Source organism: Lineus longissimus, chromosome 17 (genome assembly GCF_910592395.1).
Source record: "Lineus longissimus chromosome 17, tnLinLong1.2, whole genome shotgun sequence".
In the NCBI taxonomy this organism is placed as follows: Eukaryota; Metazoa; Nemertea; class Pilidiophora; order Heteronemertea; family Lineidae; genus Lineus; species Lineus longissimus.
In genome coordinates, this window is record NC_088324.1 from 1,356,342 (window position 1) to 1,377,722 (window position 21,381).

The 21,381-nt window shown below is 41.8% G+C and overlaps 2 protein-coding genes and 2 long non-coding RNA genes across 4 annotated transcripts; 3 read left to right on the plus strand and 1 right to left on the minus strand.

The window, feature by feature from the left end:
* The first annotated feature begins 1,782 nt into the window (after positions 1-1,782).
* LOC135501260 (uncharacterized) lies at positions 1,783-2,930 on the plus strand. Its single transcript, XR_010449574.1, has 3 exons — positions 1,783-1,872; positions 2,417-2,515; positions 2,892-2,930. It is a non-coding gene; the product is annotated as an uncharacterized LOC135501260 (long non-coding RNA).
* Positions 2,931-3,247: 317 nt separating this feature from the next.
* LOC135501658 (IgGFc-binding protein-like) lies at positions 3,248-10,159 on the plus strand. The gene is made up of 8 exons (XM_064793893.1): positions 3,248-3,275; positions 3,683-3,733; positions 4,060-4,307; positions 5,297-5,586; positions 5,987-6,285; positions 6,843-7,042; positions 7,335-7,445; positions 10,082-10,159. The coding sequence occupies exons 1-8, from the start codon at positions 3,248-3,250 to the stop codon at positions 10,157-10,159; spliced, it is 1,305 nt and encodes a 434-aa protein (XP_064649963.1).
* A 68-nt stretch (positions 10,160-10,227) lies between these two features.
* LOC135501760 (uncharacterized) lies at positions 10,228-14,393 on the plus strand. Its single transcript, XM_064794040.1, has 3 exons — positions 10,228-10,723; positions 13,014-13,124; positions 13,554-14,393. Exons 1-3 carry the CDS (start codon positions 10,372-10,374, stop codon positions 13,667-13,669), a joined length of 579 nt encoding a protein of 192 aa, XP_064650110.1. The 5' UTR covers positions 10,228-10,371; the 3' UTR covers positions 13,670-14,393.
* A 1,502-nt stretch (positions 14,394-15,895) lies between these two features.
* On the minus strand, positions 15,896-17,911 carry LOC135501612 (uncharacterized). The gene is made up of 2 exons (XR_010449620.1): positions 17,308-17,911; positions 15,896-16,844 (listed from the first exon to the last, which is right to left on the minus strand). It is a non-coding gene; the product is annotated as an uncharacterized LOC135501612 (long non-coding RNA).
* Positions 17,912-21,381: the final 3,470 nt, after the last annotated feature.

The following is a 21,381-nucleotide window of genomic DNA, read 5'->3' on the forward strand; positions in this document are numbered from 1 at the left end:
AAGTAGGTCTTTATACATACTTGATAACATATATAACAAACCACACTATGTCTTATCTGAATCTGGATCCTGCAATATTCAACCGATGTCAGAAATACATCGAAAGGTTTAGAATAGTATTCGCCCTTTGTTAAATACGAACAGATAGCCTTTACTTGCGGTCATGAGTACCGTCACATTCAAATAAGACAGGTGGGCGACAGCTAATTCGTGATATCCTTTCGAATAGTTCGTCCAGAGAGGTAGGATGACTTTGGAAGTCTTACCATACAGCAGATCTTTGTATTCATTCCAAATAGAAGTCGAATTTAATAGTGTTGATACTTTAGCTGTAAGAAGAGCGAGGATCCAGTCATCAAATGTTCGGATAAGAACAATGCCCTCATTGCATCAGACACGTACTGCGGTTACATCAAGTCAACCACTGGACCATTCGCAGAGTGCATCAAGAACGGAAAGGTAGATTGGAAGTCAGCCTATGCTGCTTGCCAGATAGATGCTTGCGCTTTTGTGGACAAACCCGAGTCCATTAAAGAAGTGATATGCGCTGATGTGGGAGAATTCGCCAGCGAATGTCAGTTGAATGGTTACCAACCTTCTAAGGTTTGGAGAACAACCACATTCTGTCGTAAGTTTGACTGATTCTGCTTTTCAAAAAGAGGCTTTGGCTGCAAATCTACAATAATGGCCTTCCGATTGCTTGTCGAATATCAAAATGGAACCAATGAAGTTCTAGCCTTGTAACCCTCAATTTGATTGGGGAATATTCCTGAGGTCACGCTATGCCTAAGGCAACTGGTCGAAGAAGTTCGAAAATCAAGAACCATTTGGCTTCGGTGTGGAGCCAGTGGTGCTGGCGTTGTTCCAGTGCATCTGGAGTGGGTTCATTGGCTCTAGGATCTGGAAAATGCCAAGAGCGTCTGGTTTCAACCCGAGTAAATTGGCTCTTGTGGATCTTGTGTTTGGTCAGCGCCAGCATCCATTGACTCGTGTTGTGTGATTCTGGTGTTGGGGCAGTGGCTCTGATGTGAGCGCATTGTAAATGATGAGACCTTTCCTGACATCCTTAAAACAAGCATGTAGACGTTAAAACCATCATCACAGTTTTCACTTCATTATCGAATGGTCTCTACCTTGTTCTCTTTTTACTGTTAATATACGATTAACATCAATGTCATTTTCCAGCAATGAAGTGCCCTGCTAACAGCGTATATGAGTCCAAGATGTGTCCATGCCAACCGACGTGTATCAAGCCCGAACCAATCTTCTGTGAGGATGAGTTGATGGAAGGCTGCAAGTGTAATAAAGGCTTCATCCGAGATGGTGATTCGTGTGTCCCCGAGCAGTCATGTGGCTGTTGGGATGCAGACAAAAACTATTACACGGTGGGTAATGAGTAGAACCTTACTGAGTCAGATCGTGTCTAACTCTTCACCCTAAACTGCATAAACGAAGAAATCGCCCCCTCGCCGTCTAAGACAATGTTACCTTCATCAACCATTTCATCAGCACTTCTGCTTATATTGCTACTCTTATGAGGAAAAGACTATATGGACTTTGCTTCTTCTTATTTTCGGTATTACGTAATCTCATCAGGATTGCAGAGACCAAAGCATGTAGTGGGGCTTTTCATTGTTCTGCATATGCTGATATTGTCAACAATTCTTTTTACCTATCAGATTGGTGATGAGCGCATAAGCTCCGACTGCACGACACTTTATAAGTGTATCAAAGTAGGATCAGTCGCCAAGCTAGGGTCCAGTGAGCTTAAACTTTGTGGCAAGGATGCTGTATGCAGACCTGGAGACAAAGGGGTATATACCTGTGTCTGCAAGAAAAGATACCAAGGAGATGGATTCAAATGCACGAAACGTAAGTGCAGCAAGTATGGGTGCCGTTATAAATGACACCTCACCTGTGGAAACGAGCTTGAGATATCACCTCGTGACTAGTATAAACTCGCTAGCACACGCCACGAAGGTCGTCTGGGACCATCAGTCATGTGCTTTCCATGGTTATGTCAACATGTTTAGAGTATCTGTAATATGTTTTCCTGGCCCCTATACATCCCATCCAAATGATACCATTAGTTTTCTTTACAAAACTCTGTTTCCACGAAGTGCGTACCTTAGCATCTTTCATATGCTGCAGTTATCTATACAAGCATCGGAACGTCCTTTGGTTCATCCCTACAAAGGCCAATATTTTTGCCAAATTTGCCATCCCTTTGCGTGTCTTCGTAAACTTGTTATCATTTTCCTTCATAAACGATATTGCAAACGGATCTCCATCCACACGACCGAAAGGGTGCACTAAAGTTTATAAGTTTCAAGTGTTTTTCTGTTGAAAGATTAAACATTAACTAGGGAGAGGAAGAGGTTTTCACTGCCAGTAATTAACTTCCTTTTTCTTCAAGAATGCACAAATGTTGCAAAGAGATGGACGGGGGATAAATGTGTCAACCGCTGCGCTCCAGAGGAGATCTGGGATAACACCAAGAAAATCTGCACACCGAGTTAGTATGAGACATCACAGGATTAGCCTACAACATAGCACTTATCCTTTTAAATATATCTGTCTTTCTGTAGTTTATCCTCTTGAGGCAGCTCGACTGTGGTAAAACAGTGTTGTATTTTAAATGCGTTGCAACTCGTTTTCATTATCTGCACTCGCTTTTTGGATGCGACCTCACCAAAGGCTTTGCCAAAGCTACTTAACCATCGCGATCTCATTCATGATAGAGTGACGCGCAAGTGCGGTGTGAATTCCTTAAGCCATGAGTTTGTACATTAATACACAATCACTGGGTGGATTCTAAATTGAATCCATTCTAAGCTGAATGAAGTTTCGTAACCATTAATTGTCGTTTAATGCTTTACCTTTTTCTCTAGGGTGCACCGAGTCTCAGTTATGGAACATCCCGACCAAACGATGTGTGGACAGTATGTATGTCTTATCTCAATAACTGTATAATAACAAACGCACGATTACGATTACTGATGATGAAGCCTGGGAGATACTAGTGCCGTGGTCCTTGGCCTCGACATCCAAGGACCGTTGGTGGCAGTCATTAAGATTTTCGTGGTTGTGAATGTGATGATGGTTAGGTTTTAATGTTAGAATGTATACTCCGACCTGATAATTATATTAATGAAGTTCATATATCCTTTTGGAGATATATTTGGAAAAGCCAGAGTATAAAAGTTATTCCGTTCAAATTTTACCTTCAGGGTGTAAACCTTCTGACATGTTGAAGAAAGGAGACTGTGTTGCTCGTAAGTATAGTTCATTATATTGGAGGATATTCAATGTAAAAAGATATAATACACCAAAGCCTTAATTCCGAATCCTTAAATTTCAAATTATGGATTCCAAGATGTTCAATCTGAAAAAGTGCTCGTACATCAAATGATTTGTTGATACATTAAATAGTTTGTCAGATGTAGTGTAGCCTGTACGCTGTCCAGAGACGATGATAGAATAGACAAAACACTGAAGGGAAAAGTCTGGTTCAAGGCAAGCAGTTGTTAACATTACCGAAGCCACGTAGTCACTACTGTCTATCTACATTCAGCTTTGCTTGGAGATGTTACATGACATTCTAATTTCGATCACTCATCAAGAGGTGTTCGTTCTTAACCTCGAGGCTAAATACACATGTTCTTGTTTTCCTTCACTTCAGGTTGTACTCCACCGAAATCATGGGATCTCAGATTGAAGAATTGTACAGAAAGTAAGTCCGTCTTTGGAATTGAGTTTGAATAACCAATAACGAACTAATTGATTAGTGATAAAAATGCCTCTGTAGATGATACAACGCATTAAAACTTTATCTTGGTTCTCAAAGTGTTGCTCTTGAAAGTTGTTCATCCAAACGACATGTATTCAATTATCGGTGCATCATAACGGTAAGTCAAATTGTATATCAGGCGTGTTTAGACTCATTTGATTCCAAACTATGTAGCGAAGTTGAGTGTCTCCTCAGCACAAATTGATGCATGTAGATTATTGATGTTTGATGTATACTAAGTGTAGCTCTCCGTCTGTTTTATCCACTAGAAATCTGCACCTGCAAGGCTTGGGGAGATCCCCATTACCATCGTTACGACGATTTTACCAGAATGATCGACTTCATGGGTGTCTGCAAATATGTCTTCTCCAAGACGACCAACTCTGACGTCGCGTGTTCCTTCTCCATTGAGGTGAAGAACGAATATCGAGGCAACACAATTGTGTCTTTCGGTAGGATGATGGACCTGAAGATGGGAGGTTTCGTTGTCAGACTTCACAAGGATGGATGGACTAGGGTACGTTCTCATATACTAGTATATGCTCCACCCTTTTTTGATGAATTTGAGCTGTTTGATAAATTGCTAGAACTGTCATATTGTTGTGGTGGTTCATTGTTCTTTCATCAAGACAGAATCTCGATCTGCACACTCTAATAAGATGTTTGGATCCAAGAGCGTTTACATCTCACTTGTTTCTCATTGGGGTTTTTTCGCGTTACTTGCATGTGATAGGCGAAATCAAAATGCAAGCAATGTTCAATCAATATTCTGAAGTGTAATGGTATTTTTACCGACTTATTATTAACCGCGAGATGCAGAATGCGAAATCGCTAGATGCCAACCTCTGTGAGAGTAACATGCGCCAGAGGATGTATTGCAAATATGGAACCTGAAAAGGCGAACATTTATGAGACCGAGGCTGTAGTCTGGAGTTATCCTTGTTTGATTTGCCCATTGAAACAGACTCCGCTCTGCGATGTGTGGAATTTAACCTAACTTATAGCCTACTTTCGATGGTCAGACTATCCCGTGCTATTTTTAGCGATGACCAGACGTTCACCAGGTACATGCCCTGTGTTATCGGTCAATCATGTGTATGGTGACTTGTGCCGCCAGGCCTAACGGGAAAATAATCTTGACACATACTGCATACTGAACCTCGCGGTATTATACTCACAGCATATCTTGATAAGTTGCAAAAACCCTTGTGGTCAAGATGAACATGCAGGTGCATGTAGCCTTTGTATTGTATTCGGCCGCACTCTCATCGAATTGAGAAGTGGACAGCAGCGTTAGAAATGGTGATTGTCGTGATCGAGGGAAGTAGAAAATGATGATTACTTATCTCGCGATTTCGCGATTTCTCATCTCGCGGTTTATAATAAGCCATTTTTCAACAAACAGAAGTTGCGATACAACCATCGACTAATCTGACAATTTATGTTAGCCAGTTATATGGGACATTGCATCACTCTCTAACAAGTCACCACAACTTTGATCTGCAGGTCAGTGGCCTCACACAAAGAATGCCCTTTAACCTCAAACTCAAAGGCGGACATACTCTCAGTGCCACAAAATCTGGAGCCAACGACTTTAAGATATCAGTGCCAACCTGTTCCTTCGCTTTGTCATTCGGTGGTCAATATGGAGGTATTGTGACATCTCTTGGCCACTGGCAGTATGGAGGTGCTGGAAAGCTTACTGGAATGTGTGGTGACTGCGATGGAATGGCAGATGCCTTGACTAGCTTCAATAATTATCAGGTTCCCGATGACTCGGATGTGCCATTAGTTAAGTAAGTGTATGTTTCAAACAAGCCGTTTGAAATATGATCAAATAAAACAAAAGAAATCGGTTGTATACCTTGAAAATAATAAGTTCTATGCTTGATAACATATATAACAAACCACACTATGTCTTATCTGAATCCGGATCCTGCAATATTCAACTGATGTCAGAAATACATCGAAAGGTGTAGAATAGTATTCGCCCTTTGTTGAATACGAACAGACAGCCTTTACTTGCAGTCATGAGTACCGTCACATTCAAATAAGACAGGTGGGCGACAGCTTATTCGTGATATCCTTTCGAATAGTTCGTCCAGAGAGGTAGGATGACTTTGGAAGTCTTACCATACAGCAGATTTTTGTATTCATTCCAAATAGAAGTCGAATTTAATAGTGTTGATACTTTAGCTGTAAGAAGAGCGAGGATCCAGTCATCAAATGTTCGGATAAGAACAATGCCCTCATTGCATCAGACACGTACTGCGGTTACATCAAGTCAACCACTGGACCATTCGCAGAGTGCATCAAGAGCGGAAAGGTAGATTGGAAGTCAGCCTATGCTGCTTGCCAGATAGATGCTTGCGCTTTTGTGGACAAACCCGAGTCCATTAAAGAAGTGATATGCGCTGATGTGGGAGAATTCGCCAGCGAATGTCAGCTGAATGGTTACCAACCTTCGAAGGTTTGGAGAACAACCACATTCTGTCGTAAGTTTGACTCATTCTGCTTTTCAAAAAGATGCTTTGGCTGCAAATCTACAATAATGGCCTTCCGATTGCTTGTCGAATATCAAAATGGATCCAATGAAGTTCTAGCCTTGTAACCCTCAATTTGATTGGGGAATATTCCTGAGGTCACGCTATGCCTAAGGCAACTGGTCACAGAAGTTCGAAAATCAAGAACCATTTGGCTTCGGTGTGGAGCAAGTGGTGCTGGCGTTGTTCCAGTGCATCTGGAGTGGGTCCATTGGCTCTAGGATCTGGTAAATGCCAAGAGCGTCTGGTTTCAACCCGAGTAAATTGGCTCTTGGGGATCTTGTGTTTGGTCAGCGCCTGCATCCATTGACTCGTGTTGTGTGATTCTGGTGTTGGGGCAGTGGCTCTGATGTGAGCGCATTGTAAATGATGAGACCTTTCCTGACATCCTTAAAACAAGCATGTAGACGTTAAAACCATCATCACAGTTTTCACTTTATTATCGAATGGTCTCTACCTTGTTCTCTTTTTACTGTTAATATACGATTAATATCAATGTCATTTTCCAGCAATGAAGTGCCCTGCTAACAGCGTATATGAGTCCAAGATGCGTCCATGCCAACCGACGTGTATCAAGCCCGAACCAATCTTCTGTGAGGATGAGTTGATGGAAGGCTGCAAGTGTAATAAAGGCTTCATCCGAGATGGTGATTCGTGTGTCCCCGAGCAGTCATGTGGCTGTTGGGATGCAGACAAAAACTATTACACGGTGGGTAATGAGTAGAACCTTACTGAGTCAGATCGTGTCTAACTCTTCACCCTTAACTGCATAACAGGAAATCGCCCCCTCGCCGTCTAAGACAATGTTACCTTCATCAACCATTTCATAAGTAGTTCTGCTTATATTGCTACTCTTATGAGGAAAAAACTATACGGTCTTTGCTTCTTCTCTTTTCCGGTATGACGTAATCTCACCAGGATTGAAGAGACCAGAGCATGTAGTGGGGCTTTTTATTGTACTTCATCTGCTGATAGTGTCAACAATTCTTTTTACCTATCAGATTGGTGATGAGCGCATAAGCTCCGACTGCACGACACTTTATAAGTGTATCAAAGTAGGATCAGTCGCCAAGCTAGGGTCCAGTGAGCTTAAACCTTGTGGCCAGGATGCTGTATGCAGACCTGGAGACAAAGGGGTCTATACCTGTGTCTGCAAGAAAGGATACCAAGGAGATGGATTCAAATGCACGAAACGTAAGTGCGGCAAGTATGGGTACCGTTATAAATGACACCTCACCTGTTGAAACGAACTTGATTTATCCCCTCGTGACTAGTATAAACTCGCCAGCAGACGCCACGAAGGTCGTCCCGTTTCGTGAGATGTACACAGAAGACCTACTCCCTACTATGAAGTTGTATTCAGTCATTGTACTACAACATGCTTCTTTGCGTGTTTATTATGTCGCATGTAGAAAGTGCCATTTGCTCTTTTCATGTCAAAAGAGACTATTTTAGCCAATTTATACTTGTTTAGCCTATTTAAAGTTTTTAATATGTTTTCCTTGCCCCTATACATGCCAACCAAATGATACTATCAGTTTTCTTTACAAAACTCTGTTTCCACGAAATGCGTCATGCTATATATGCTGTAGTTATCTATACAAGCATCAGAACGTCCTTTGGTTTATCCGTACAGAGGCCAATAAGTTTGCCAAATTTGACATCTCTTTGCGTGTCTTCGTAAACTGGTTATCATTTTCCTTCATAAACGATATTGCTAACGGATCTCCATCCACACGACCGAAAGGGGCACTTAAGTTTACCAGCTTCAAGGGTCATTCGGATCAAAGGAAAAATTTGGCCCCTCACATAATATTGATATTGATAACATTGATAGGAATAAAAACTGTTGAGAACACTTTTGTTTCAATTTCTTTGGGGTAAGGTGGTATTTTTTCACATATTCACCCGACTATAAGTCGCTTACATACACAGCGGTGAAAAATATTTTCCACCGCAGTGACAATTATTTCCGACGGCGGTTGTTAATGAGGAGAGAAAAATATAATTCAAAAGAAAATATAGCGTTGTATTAAGAATTTTTTTCAAATACATGTACATAAAATAAACGCATGTCCTATATGGGCCACCGTACAATGCACTAGATCATTGCAAACACAAATCTTGACACGAGAGGCGCTGATTTCGTTCCTTACAACTCCTCTAGAACTGGTAACTTGCCACCATCTTGAAAAGCAGTACCGCGTGTATAGAAAAGGAAAGAATCTTTCTGAATTAACACGCATCACCACTAAGCCCGCGAAAATGATTGCTGCACTGCGCTGCGTTTATAGTTCTCCATACAATCATCTTAAAACCCACTAGTAAGTGTCAGATTTTATTTATAAAGATCATATTTTCTTAGTTATTAATAAAAGAAAACGTTTTATGAGAGAAAGTGGCAATAATTCGGCCTGAATATGATTTACAGTCCGAACTGGCGATGCGGCGGATGACTTAGGATTATCAAAACCCTGAATCTAAGGATGCCGAGATCCAAGATGGCGGCAATCGATCAATTCTGAAGTTTTTTTAATTTCGGCACTGGGGTGAGTCTGTGCCAACCCTAATAACTCACCGATACTTTATGCTCTTCCGATCCATGATTCAGCATTTGTACGACAAAATAAGGACGATGACGATAAGACGGCAGAAATCGACACTCAACAAACATGCAGTTCCGGGTGTGGCAAAAGGCGTATTCTTATTTGAAGCGCCGACCCAACCCAAGTGACGTCAATTTGTGCGGGAACGCATGAACATAGGCAGATTGATTTAAGATCATTTCGCAACTTTGACGCACATGAATCTCTCACATCTTTGATGCGCTCAAATCCTTATTTTACTTCCTTGAACTCACGAGGGAGACCATCATACCATTGCACTGTTAAAGCGCCTGTGATGAGACCCGATGAACCTGTTCTAATGTTTGCTCTAGTCTAGCCCTCGAATTTCGGCTTTCGAAGCGCTGATCTCTGATCGGAGCTTTCTACACTTCCCCTCTAGATGCGTATTCGCGCTTCGCATCAGGCCATGAACGTTTCAACGTCGGACCGAAAATCGTCCAAACCGTTTTTAGGAGTAGGCCTACTTAAACTAACAATCAAATTTCTTATGAATTCTTGGAGTTTCCTCAAGTCAGCGTTTGAGATCCGCTCTGATTTGCATGCTCCTTGGTCACGATCGTTGACTTGTTTTAAATCCATTTTGATCCTGAACGGCTTTGAAAAGCATGGCTACCTTCAGTTCAACCTGGTCGGGTGATTGGGTATTGTTGGAATCAACCGTAAGGACTGTTTGCTATGCGGTGCCGTGTGGCTGGTTGACTTGGGAGATCGGCTCCTCGGGATCAACAACTTTACCATCAATGGATTTATGCAAGAGTTGGTAATTTGTTGTGACTCGATCCGATGTTGATTGTTTACAGTTTGGCTTTCACAATGAGTTGTATATGCAGGTGTATTAGATGCTCATGCAGCGTTTTCTTGTGCCAGACTATGAGAATCTTACGAAGACCCTTTTCCATGGCCAGCTCTCTCATAAAACTAGATTTGATGTTAAAGATGTATACTTTATGTTCATATTCATTATTTGTTTCAAATGTGTAACATGTCTTCAAAATTTGCATCTAAAAGCTTGGTGTTCTCCAAATTTTGGTGATGACTACCTTCGTAAAACAATGACTACTTTTGTAAAACACCCTTAGTGCCTTAGTGTTTGTCGATTAAGTGTTCGATTTCTGTTTCAGGTGGTATGTCGAGCTGTGGTTCGTGGCTTCTTCTCGGACCTAGGATCGAGTCCAAACCAAGCGGCCTTGGTGGCCTAACCCTATCTACCGTAGGAGCCACAACTCTCACCACCGGCCCTGAAGGTATCGACGCATGGGTTTTCACCGCGCATAACTACGTTAAGATAACCAGTGACGGAAAGCTGGATATTGAGCGTGATAGTTTCACAATCGCGACTTATCTTTACCAAGACGTGCTTAGAGACGGGCCAATCGTGGAGTGGAGAGGAAGAGGAGCTTACGGAACTCACATGTGGATTCATGGAGGCAAGCTTTTCACCAACCTGGATGCCCATACTGGACACAGCCATATGCAATTTCATATTGCTCCACCAACTAAGAAATGGTCGTTCGTAGGGATTAGCTACAGTCAACAAACTGGCAATTTGGTGATGTGGGTCGATGGTAATGTTGTCATCAAGAATGTCGGAGCCATAGGACTCCGAGACATGTTGGGTGATTTGTACGTTGGACTCAGACCGGCAAATGGTGGGTCCAAATTCACGGGAAAGCTGGCCGGAACAACGCTGATGAGATGTGCAGTCAGTGGTAAGGCCCAGATCGAGGAACTTAGGAAGCTGATCATAAGTAGAGCCAAACCTGGTAAGTTTAAACACGATGCTCTTTCTACCACATGAGTAAATCATTAGAATACGAAGGTTTACCTGACAATGAGTTTTCCCTCACAGCAGTCTTCTGATGTGATGAATTATATATTCTTATCTGAAATGTCGGTATTCGAATAATATCGTGAATACGTAACACTGTTTTTGTTCTTGATCTGGCGGCGTATGCCCAGTAACCACAGACATAGACTCGTCATCTACCAGGCATACTTCGCCCGATATGTCCGTTTAACCAAAAAATAACTAAGTTATTGTTCTGACGGTTCGGGTAAGAATAACCTAGCAAGGCCTTGTCATTCCCGACAGGTGAAATAAAACTCCAATACCAAAGTTTTAGCCTTGTGGTAGCTTTCGGCACCTCACACCTGTCAACATATTATGTATATGTCGCCGCTGTCAATAGAATTTGGAACAAAAATGTTGGCCATTCAAGCATGAGATTACAGTTAAGCGTACACTTTGGTAAATTCTATGAAGAGGAAATCAAGCATCTTATTCCACGAGAAGCACAACCGTTTAGCAGGATCTGCGTTCAGAAAATTGATATCTAAGGTTAAAAAGCTAATTAAAGGACAAGTCGAAACGTTTTCGAGAAGCTAGGTTTTAAAAGAGTATTTTGTGACGGCCATACTTGAAATATATATGCAGGCATATCTCTGCCTACGTAATTCCATGATGTGGGTATAATAGTATGCATCTCTGTAAAGAGAAGGACTGATGCAGGCGTTTCGTCTTTAGTCTTTCATATCTTTCCTGATTGTTTTTAAAGATGAAAACAACTTTACATTTTGAGAAAAACGATAACTTCAATAGAAGGGCTTTTTTCTGTTTCCAATCGTGCTGATGAGACATAATTCTATCTAGTCTTTCGATATGCTCACAAAAATTAATTATGATTTGATAATTGTCTTTGAAAATAAATTTGGTTTGTTGTTTTAAAGTGATCAGTTAGGCCCCAGGCCTCTCGACGCCGAAGTTGGCGGCCAGTGGATCCCGGTCGGAGCACACCTGCCCAGAATCGGCATCCAGTAGCGTCTTTTCCGCCACTTTAGGCTGCCATTTTGAAATCATGTGACATCAAGACGCATACTGATTGGCCATAGCCTCGCCGCCGACGCCAATTCAGGCGGCAATCCGTAGCACACCTGGCTTCTTCTTGCGTTCAAACGCGGCGACACGCGTCAAAAATCAAAAATGTTAGATATTTGGCGTTTAGTTGCGGCAAGTTGCGGCAAGTGGCGTTCGCCGACGCCGTTCGTAGCAGACTAGGGATTTTTCAGGCGTTCAGGACTCTTGCGGCAAAAAACGCCTGTGAACGCCGAAGTTGGCGGCTAGTGTGCTACGGGCTTTAGGAATTTGATTGAAATATGCCTAGAGCCACCCTGCGACACTGCGTATCCCGCGCGACACAACACAATAAGCAACATCTGGCAAATTGAGAAGTGCTGAAAACACAAAAGAGTTTTTCTCAACACGTTTTATGTGAAGAGACCCAAAGGCGTTGTGTTAAAGGAGCTTTGGTCTTTTGACTTTTGACTGATGTTTGTTCAGGATTGAATTTCCAAAGGTCAGTTGGTGTACCAGGGACACATTCGTCATATTCACATAGACGTCTGATGGCCAAATTGGTCCCTAACCAACTGGTATTAATCGACACTCTTACAATAGAGATGAAAGCAGCCTTTGATTGACACAATTTGATAAAAGTGACAGCTGTAGGTGAACATGTTTCTTTGACCTACTCCTTCAAAACTGGGTCTAAATTAACGTCAATGTGGCATATTCAATCATAATCCAAAATCAGTTTACTCTCCAAACATTTGGTGGAAAAATCTGTCAATGACGAAAATGTAAACTACTTTGGAGTTAGGAAATGAACCCTTGGAGATGTTCATAAGTCGATGCAAATAAAGCCGTAATTGTTAGCTTCGAAGATCGTATGTGCGAAAGAAAACGAAATTGATATACCTTTCCATGTCAAAGGGGAGGGGTTAAACTTGCTCAGCAGATTCTCAACAAACTCATGTCATCTTCTCTAAAGCTTTACGAGGGGTCTGACGAATTGACATGTTTTCTCAGGTTATCTAATGTTATGTATGGTACACGACACATTAATGTGCAGCGTCCTGGCACCAGTTATTTTCAATATACCCCGCCTCCCTACTTTTTAATATATTTTAAATTTTGCGTACAGGTAGGAGTTAAAAAAGGAATATCTCAGGATGCCTGCGCAGTTACCTGTATATTGCCGATCTGTCTCCTTCCAGCTACATGTGACACGCAAATGAAGACCAAGGTAGCTAGTGGAGTGACATATACATTTGCCGGGATGCAGTATTACTGCAAGGATGACGGGAAGTATGCTGAAGTCAAGAAGGGTGAGTTCAAGCTTTGACCTTGATCCCTCACCGATGAGGTCAAAGGTCAAAGGCCATTTGAGATATGACTAGTCAGATTCAAATTCATAGCCATCGCCTTCACCCGAACCAGGAGGGAATTTATGAAGGCTTATTTCAACAAGATGAAGAAGTTGTCAGGATTCTGACCTCATTAACCGAATAGCAATGGCGAAATCTTTGAATAGTAAGGCCACCAGGTGGTGCCTTGATGTAACCTGACGTTGCTCTTTTCGTTTTTAGAAAAAAAACACGGGATTCATTTACGGCCGTAAAAATCTCCATACATTTTTAGCACAAATACTTTTCCCGATACAATTCGACGCTTTTTTGTATTATGTTTTAATGAAATTTTCAGGTGATTTTTTTAGTGTATCAAATTCATTCAATGCGCCATTCTTTCACTTTCAGTTGGCAATTGTGCTATCCCTTTCAAATACAAGGGCGTGTGGTACAGTGGATGCATCGATTCAAAACCATGGTGTTCAAAGGACCACGTCTACACCAAAAACTGGGAATATTGTTGAACCCGAACATATCGACTAACTTTTCGCATGGTCTTAGAACCATTGTACTCCAATATGCTACACAAAACTACTAAAAACGCTATCAACTCTAAATCTTTCGATAATAGTGGAACTTTCTCTTGATTTTCCGATGTAAAGAGAATTGCATTTTATTTTACATCAATCTTGATTCTGTGGTTGTAAACAAAGGCGCATAGTCTTGTCAGGTTCTAAAGAAATATTTCAAAGGATTATTGGTCAGAACACTTTGTATCCAACTACCAAAGTAATACTGGTGGAAAATGTAATACCATTGTCTCATTAAAGACACGCTTTGAGAATGAAAAATATTAAGACATTATTGCGAATAGACGCGACCGACTTTCGCTTACCCGTTTTAGAATCAGCAGTCATAGGTGAAAAATTGAGACGAGGAGGTTTGTTCAACCTATCATTCCTCGAGAAAACAGATTCTGTCATTTTTGTTCTGCTTCTAAAAATATAAACTGTGTTGAAGATGAAATCCATGTTCTTTTAGACTGTCCAAATTTTTGAAAGGATAGGGAACTTTTTATCGAAAAATCCATCCCACAGTACCCTTCCGTCAACCTCCTATCAAAAAAATTCATTTACCTAATGACTGCGGAGGGTGATTTACTTCATAAAGTTTCAAAGTTTTGTGCAAATAATTTATAAGACAAGTGACTTTATTTCGATACTGGTATTTTGATACACTTTGTTCATCTTTTAAACTGCTGTATCAAGTGTGTATGCACAGTCTCCTCACACGCCGACAGAAAGGGTACATTCCTATAGACAGATCCCCTTTGGTCTTACTCCTCCTCTTATCAATAGCTTCGATAGCTTTCCGCACTCACTTTATTCTGCTCTCCTCACCGATGTAAGTTTGCTTATAAGGTGTTAATAAACTAATTGGTAATTGTAATTCTAATAAATTGTAATCATTCTTTTTCTTCACGATATTAAACTATTGCAGCATTAAAACACAAAATGGGTCATTGTCATTTTCTTGCTTAAATTTACGAATTCAGAAGATAAAATATGATAAAACTTTTGATCATTCTGTTGAACAGTCTGTAGGGACGCTCCCAGCAGTTTGAAAGTCCTGTGAATGTATTAGTGTCTTTTTCTCTCAAGGAGCTGTATTGGACACTGTGAGGTGTCACATCCTTCGAACTAAAGGGACACAGCTCATGTGCCCTTATCAAATAGCACTTCAGGTGAGTTATAGCTCAGTTAGTTGTCTCGTATCAGGTACCACCCAAGAAGTACTCGAGTAGTGTTTGAGGAGATGATATGAATAAACACCAGCAAATGCTTTGTCTTCAAGTGACGATAGCGGTTTACCAGTTACTCTAAGCACGGGTTACTCTGGGCAGAGATGGGGTGTCAGTGTCTCTCTCAAGAGCGTACAGCGGACTGTCTGCAGGATGCCTCATCCAATACTAAAGAGACAGGGCTTTTAGCACATCTGTAGGGATAACCATACATCGTAAGGATAGGATACAACACAAGTTTGAATGTCCTGGAATAATTCGCGTCTCTTTACGAGACTAAATCGGACGCTCTGTAATGTCACATCCTTCGAACTCCAGGGACACATAGATACACACATTGAGCGCCAGTTATTTTCCGCGAGTCGTGGAGAAATAGGACTTCGTCAGTAAAAAATTTTTATCTAGGCAGATTTCGCAAGACCTCACGAGCGAAGATGTATGAAAGATGGTCTGTGGTGTCATGAAATCCTACCTAAGTTCAGTCACGCGATATTCGTAAATCGGCTCAATCATTGATACCATGATGACTATACAGATATAGGAAACCAGACAGAGCTATTCAGAACTGTCGTCAGACATAGACGTTGGTCTCCGCAAGACTTAGAAAAACTGTCTCTTCTTCTCGATCGTCAACTGCTTACATACAAGTTGGGTATCTCATTCGGGTTGAATGCAAATTAAGTTACGGTACAGACTCTGGGCTATTTCGTCCCTGACCGCAGGCGTGAGGTATTTTTGGTGAAGAAGGTGCATTTGGTAAGTGCATAAATCTCACTTTTCGAGAGTGTCCCCCACGCTGAAAGACTTAGAAGAGAAAGAGTTAGTGGCCGGCATGCGGAATCAGAAAAGGCTGACCGTAAATTGTTGCAAGTGAAGACAGTGTAGTGTGTTAATCGAACTTGTTGGGAGTGATCCGCACACTTATTGACCGAAGGACAAGAGACGAAGGTTCTGACATGACAACATTTATTTGGCAAGTACATGCATATGAATAATGCAAAACTTGGAATACAATAACACAACGTTGATACTGCTGACGCCGCTTGAGCCGCTTGAGCAAGCGTGTCAAGGGATCAGATGTTGGGTGAGTGCGCATGCGGGGCATGGGATTGAGGGTGGTGCACTGTGAGTGTCGATAAGGATGGGGGGGGGGGCAAAGGCAAATGACAATAGCATAATAACACTTGAACAATGCACAAGTCGTAAGTAACCGTGACCGCTTTCAAGGTGGCAAGAACTGATTGCTGACCAAAACAATGACATATTCTGTTGACACCAATGGAGCATTCTCTTGTACTGTATTTTAGCCCAAAACCGCCCAATCAAAATGGTGCAGAGACTCGATTGACGTTTATTGCCTTCAAGAGGAAATTGATCTCAAAACTGATATGGGCCTATAGTATAAATAATATCCTACCTAAAATATAGGCCTTCTGTTAAATTAGGCCTGCCTTAAGAAAAAAGAAAGAAAACCTACAACCAATTTCTCTTGAAAACAAATATGTCAATAAGGCTCATCCATGCATCATTTGAGTAAAACAATGTAGAAACACATTTGTGCTGTGATCAAGAAATAGCTCCATTGTTGTAATGTTGCACTTCTTGTGCTGTGAAATAGCTCGGATACGGTAAATAGATTGCCACATTGAAAACGGAACAAGAAATAGCAATATTCTGGATCAGTGAGTACATACATGAAGTGCTATTGATTTCAGGAATAAGCACATATTTTGCAAGGTTCACTTTTAACAAAGAGTAACAATGTTCGATGTTTAATTTTCAGGGTCGAAAACAGGTGAGTGTCAACCCATTCTGAGCCAACAGCATGAATAACAACAAGAAAAGGGTCAATTCCGTTGGGAACTGCTGTTCCCAGATCATGGCTCTTGACTACTGGCCTGGAATAGAAAGGGAAGATTTAGATACCAAGAAACATTGAAATATACAATTTAAGAAATTGAAGTATTTGATCATTTTTCATGACGTTTTTTTTAAAAATCTTCTATTATACATGCTCCCCGAAATTGGTGGCTTCCCCCTTGTCCGTCAATAAAGGCATTCAAGAGTGTTGGTCAACCATGACTTTCTCCTTCGTCCCTCCACCATAAGGCCTAGTTTCTCCTTCTGACATCACTATTTCGGACACTCAGCGCCCCATTTCTGGAAAGGTGTATAGCATATCAGTAATAGGTCTATACACATGTTTATGTCTGTGACAGCCTCATTGGCACTAATAAGATGAATTGTCAGGCAATGGTGGTCAACCTGCCTCGGGTTTGTCCCAATATAAGTCACATGATGACGGACCTAAAGCCTCATTTCATCAACTGTAGCCAGCTTATCGAGTTTTATCTCGTTTACCTCAATTGTGTTCCATAAATCTGGCATCCTGAATATTTATCTCTCAGAAGTGGCCTCGGTCGCGTTGGCTCGATTCTTGGGACGGGACAGCGAAACCACACGAGATGGAGCAATCCCCCTGAAAAAATTGGAGACAATTCGACTGCTGCTTCAGTGAACAATGGGCGATCTGTTCAGGAGACGTCTTTCAAATCGCCCATTGTTTCATAAACGAGAGCTGGACAGACAGTTCCTGCTACTCTTCGCAGATTTCCTTCTTCCAATGCATACATCGCGTTTTGTCTCGACCACACTTGCATAGCTATTTACTTTAAGGTCACGTGCAGGTCTTATTGGTTATTGCTGGGGTGAAACTTGGTACTGCGGGACAGACTTACATGTCCACAAAACGCAATGTCACTGCTGGACTGATTTACAAGTCCACAAAACGCAGAATGGGACATGGACATCATTACCCCAGCAAGAACCCAATGTAACCCCACAAATAGGGCCGTTTATAATGTTTAAGACATGTTTATACAATAACAATGCTGAAGCTATTGCCTGCAGTGACCTTGCTAATGATTTTTATGTGGGAGGGGCCAGGGACCGTGACTATTGATAAAGTCCTTACGATATTATATTCGTCAACAATGGGGCACAGACTTTCAGATATTTTTGTGACTGACCTATATTACCACGTCCAAAGAAGAAATTTATTCTCATAACTTTTAACAATGCTCGAAAAAAACTTTTAAAATGTTCATGTGGCGAGTCGCCACATGTACCGACTATACCTGTGGATCTAAATATATATATCATCATTGAAATCCTCAGAGAAATTAAACCAAGACAAAAAAGGGTTCCATGCCCTTGGTTTCCATGAACCGCGAACGATGCTAACGATAGGATTTAGCTGACAGGATTTGGCCACATGAACCCCTCCCTGTCCAGAAGACGCGGGGGTCGTCAGATCAATTTGAAACCGCCATGGACATCACTTCTTCCCCCTCACAAGTCGGTCGCGATGACCTCCATGTGCAAACCATTTTGGCTGTGGATGCCCTGGTAACCCATGTCGCCTAACCAGACATAGCGCGCTGCCTGACTAGAAGTTACCGCCTCTGAGACCCAGGGTTGAGACACTGGGGTCTGCCCCTAGCTGACAGGTGGCTGGAGATCCATATCATAGAGCATACCAACCGTACATAACCGGCTGGACTGGTACACCCTATCAGGCTCAGACTCCCCAACGGAGTCTATTGAGCGCAGCCGCAGCGCCAGTTAATATGGATGGATTTACGTCGTCAAATAACTGTCGACCTGATGAGCATTCGTTCACGGTACATAGAGTTTATCGGGGTTGGGGGCGAAGAGACAAGACCAGGAACTCCTATGGGGTCGCGGGCGCTATGCAACCCGAGGAACGAGATGCACCCAAAGTACAAACTCGAAAATAACTGGCTCATCCTTCGCCATAGGTGTCAAGTATGTACCACTTATACAGACAGGCGTCATTAGCGTTGGGTAACACATCACAAGGAGCAATACCAAGCATTTTCAAGACCTCATATTTAGCGAAAAGGTGTGACAATAATGATAATATATCATATCCAATACCAGTCCCTTGACCAAACCCAACCATTTCTTGAAATTTTAGAGGACGTCGGGGCTTCTGAAAGAAAAGGTATTGGCCATGACAGCTACGGTAGATAGATCGAAGTGATAGATGGGCTAACTGTCTATCTGAAAAGGGCGGGTAGCGAATTTTTTTTTCCTGAACCTTTTGGGCACTAGTGTACATTGGGACTTTCAGCATCAGATTTCGACAAATACATGACGTCAGAAGTCTTAGAAACTTTAGAGCAGTCGGTAGAGCGCTCGTCAGAAATGGCAGAATACGATGTTCGATCCAAAGGTCGTGAGTTCGAATCCGGTTATGGACAACATTTTTCTTTTTCTTTTTTACTCTTTATATTTTATTTTTATAACGCGTTTCTTGTCCCTTGTTATTTAGATTTTAGATATTTTAGTTATTTCTGCTGCCTGCAATATACCTACAGAAAGGACAATAACAATAGCCCATCTCCAAGATCCAAGGGATAGTCCTTCAGATATCATATTGAGCATGAATATACAATGAGACTTGTCTCATGTGAATGGTCTTCCTCCAGTAGGAATATGTTTCTCTGCAATGAGACTTGTCTTTCGATACTGCCTCGTGTGTATGGTCTTCCTCCAGTATTTTTTGATACTGTATGCTTTAAATTTGATTAACAAGTACAAAACAATACAAGCTTACTTCCAAGTTTCATGATGACACCCCGATGACGACACAGATTTATCGGATTCTGATTGGCTGAGAACCTGTGTACAAATGTACACTGTGCTGCCCGAAAGGTTCAGGGAAAAAAAATCGCGGGCGGGCGATTAAACAGGCGCATACAGTTAGATAGCAAAATGGTAACAAAATGGCCGAAATTTATCTTCGCACACCATCTTTATTCTTGTATAGGAGCTATAGGTAAAACTCAATGGTGACGAGATAATTACTGCTCCCGAAAGAGATTTTAAGTAGCCTAAGTCTTTTGCTTGCTGCTGGTTTGGTGCGGCTTTCAGCAGCTTCCTACCGACGGCACAAGGATATCTTTGAAAGCCACCACGTGATCGCAGGGCCAATGCATTGGTGTCATTATTCACATTTATCATCTTCGTGACCACGCGAAAACATACTTAAAGCTGACATGCACGCATAAAAACCCAAACGACAAAGATAGAAAACACAAACGCTCGACCACCAAAAGACAAACTGCACTTGAAACATGATAGACACCCAGCGACAGGTCTCACTTGACTGCAGAAACACAAGTTCATTGACGAGACAGGTCACAGAGAAAGAAAAAAACAAAAAATTATTCCTCGAGCGGGTTCGAACTCGGAACCCTCGCCACTTCATCCTTTCCGTCTTTTCTAATTTGGCCGTTAGGGTTTTTATGCATGCATGTCCGCTTTAAAGGGACAACCTGGGTGTGGGATTTCCCTGGCCAGGAGGATAATACCTCTGCTTGTCACCATGCGCCGCCACTTATCTCAAATGACGATTTTCGCCAGTGTGCGAGGCAGTTTTGGACATGACCTGTGAAATTCATGCAGGCCTAAGGTTACACCCAGTTTTTGTGCACTGTTTATTGCAGTTCAATGATGTATTTCAATTTTCCTGTTTGGACTGAGAAGTCACGGTTCTACTGGAAGCCATTTTTGTAGGAAAAACCACCATATCTCATGCCACAGTTGTCCATTTAATACCACTGAATACAAGTGGGGGTAGGCCTATCACTAAACCATGGTCATTTCATAACACAAGCCTGTGAACAACTGGCAGGTTTATCAAAGCTCTGGGATGCTGATCTCCGACTGATCCTCGATCGTCGCACAGTTGGCAGCACAGAGGTGAAATAAGACGATTGGTGATCACTAAATCCTAAAGGCTAGAGGGAGGTAATTATAATATGATCTCCACCGCCCGACCCGATGACGTCATTACCGGAATTCAGGGTGGGAAATACCCCAAGTATTTACATCACAATGGCGGCAACTTCAGTTAAGTAATCGATGAGCTAGAAGTTGCCACCCGGAATGCGAAATTTTTTTCTGCAGGATACTTCTGGCATAGTGTACATCTGACAGCCAATCAGAATTCAAGGCAAGCACGTGTCTTTGTTGACATCATCTTTCCACGTGGCGCAATAATGTCAACAATGCCACGTGTTCTGATAATCTTGGAAAGAACAAGTTAGCAAATGGTTAGAGGAGTATATTAGCTAAAATATATTTATTTGCAGTATCTTAACATGTATTTTCATTGTCGAGTGGACTGTATTTATTGGACTTGTCTGTTAAAGGCGCACTGTGCTCGGCAAAATAGCCGAGGTTGAATGTTTATCTGTCAACCGTGTAACTAGTTCTGCTGCATCAATATGCATAGGTGACGCCACCATTCAATTTATTTTGTTTGCTTGTCAAAATGTGTTTTATACAATGGCCCTTCAACAATGTTCAAACTACCAAAATCAACAGCAGACATCGGATACACTG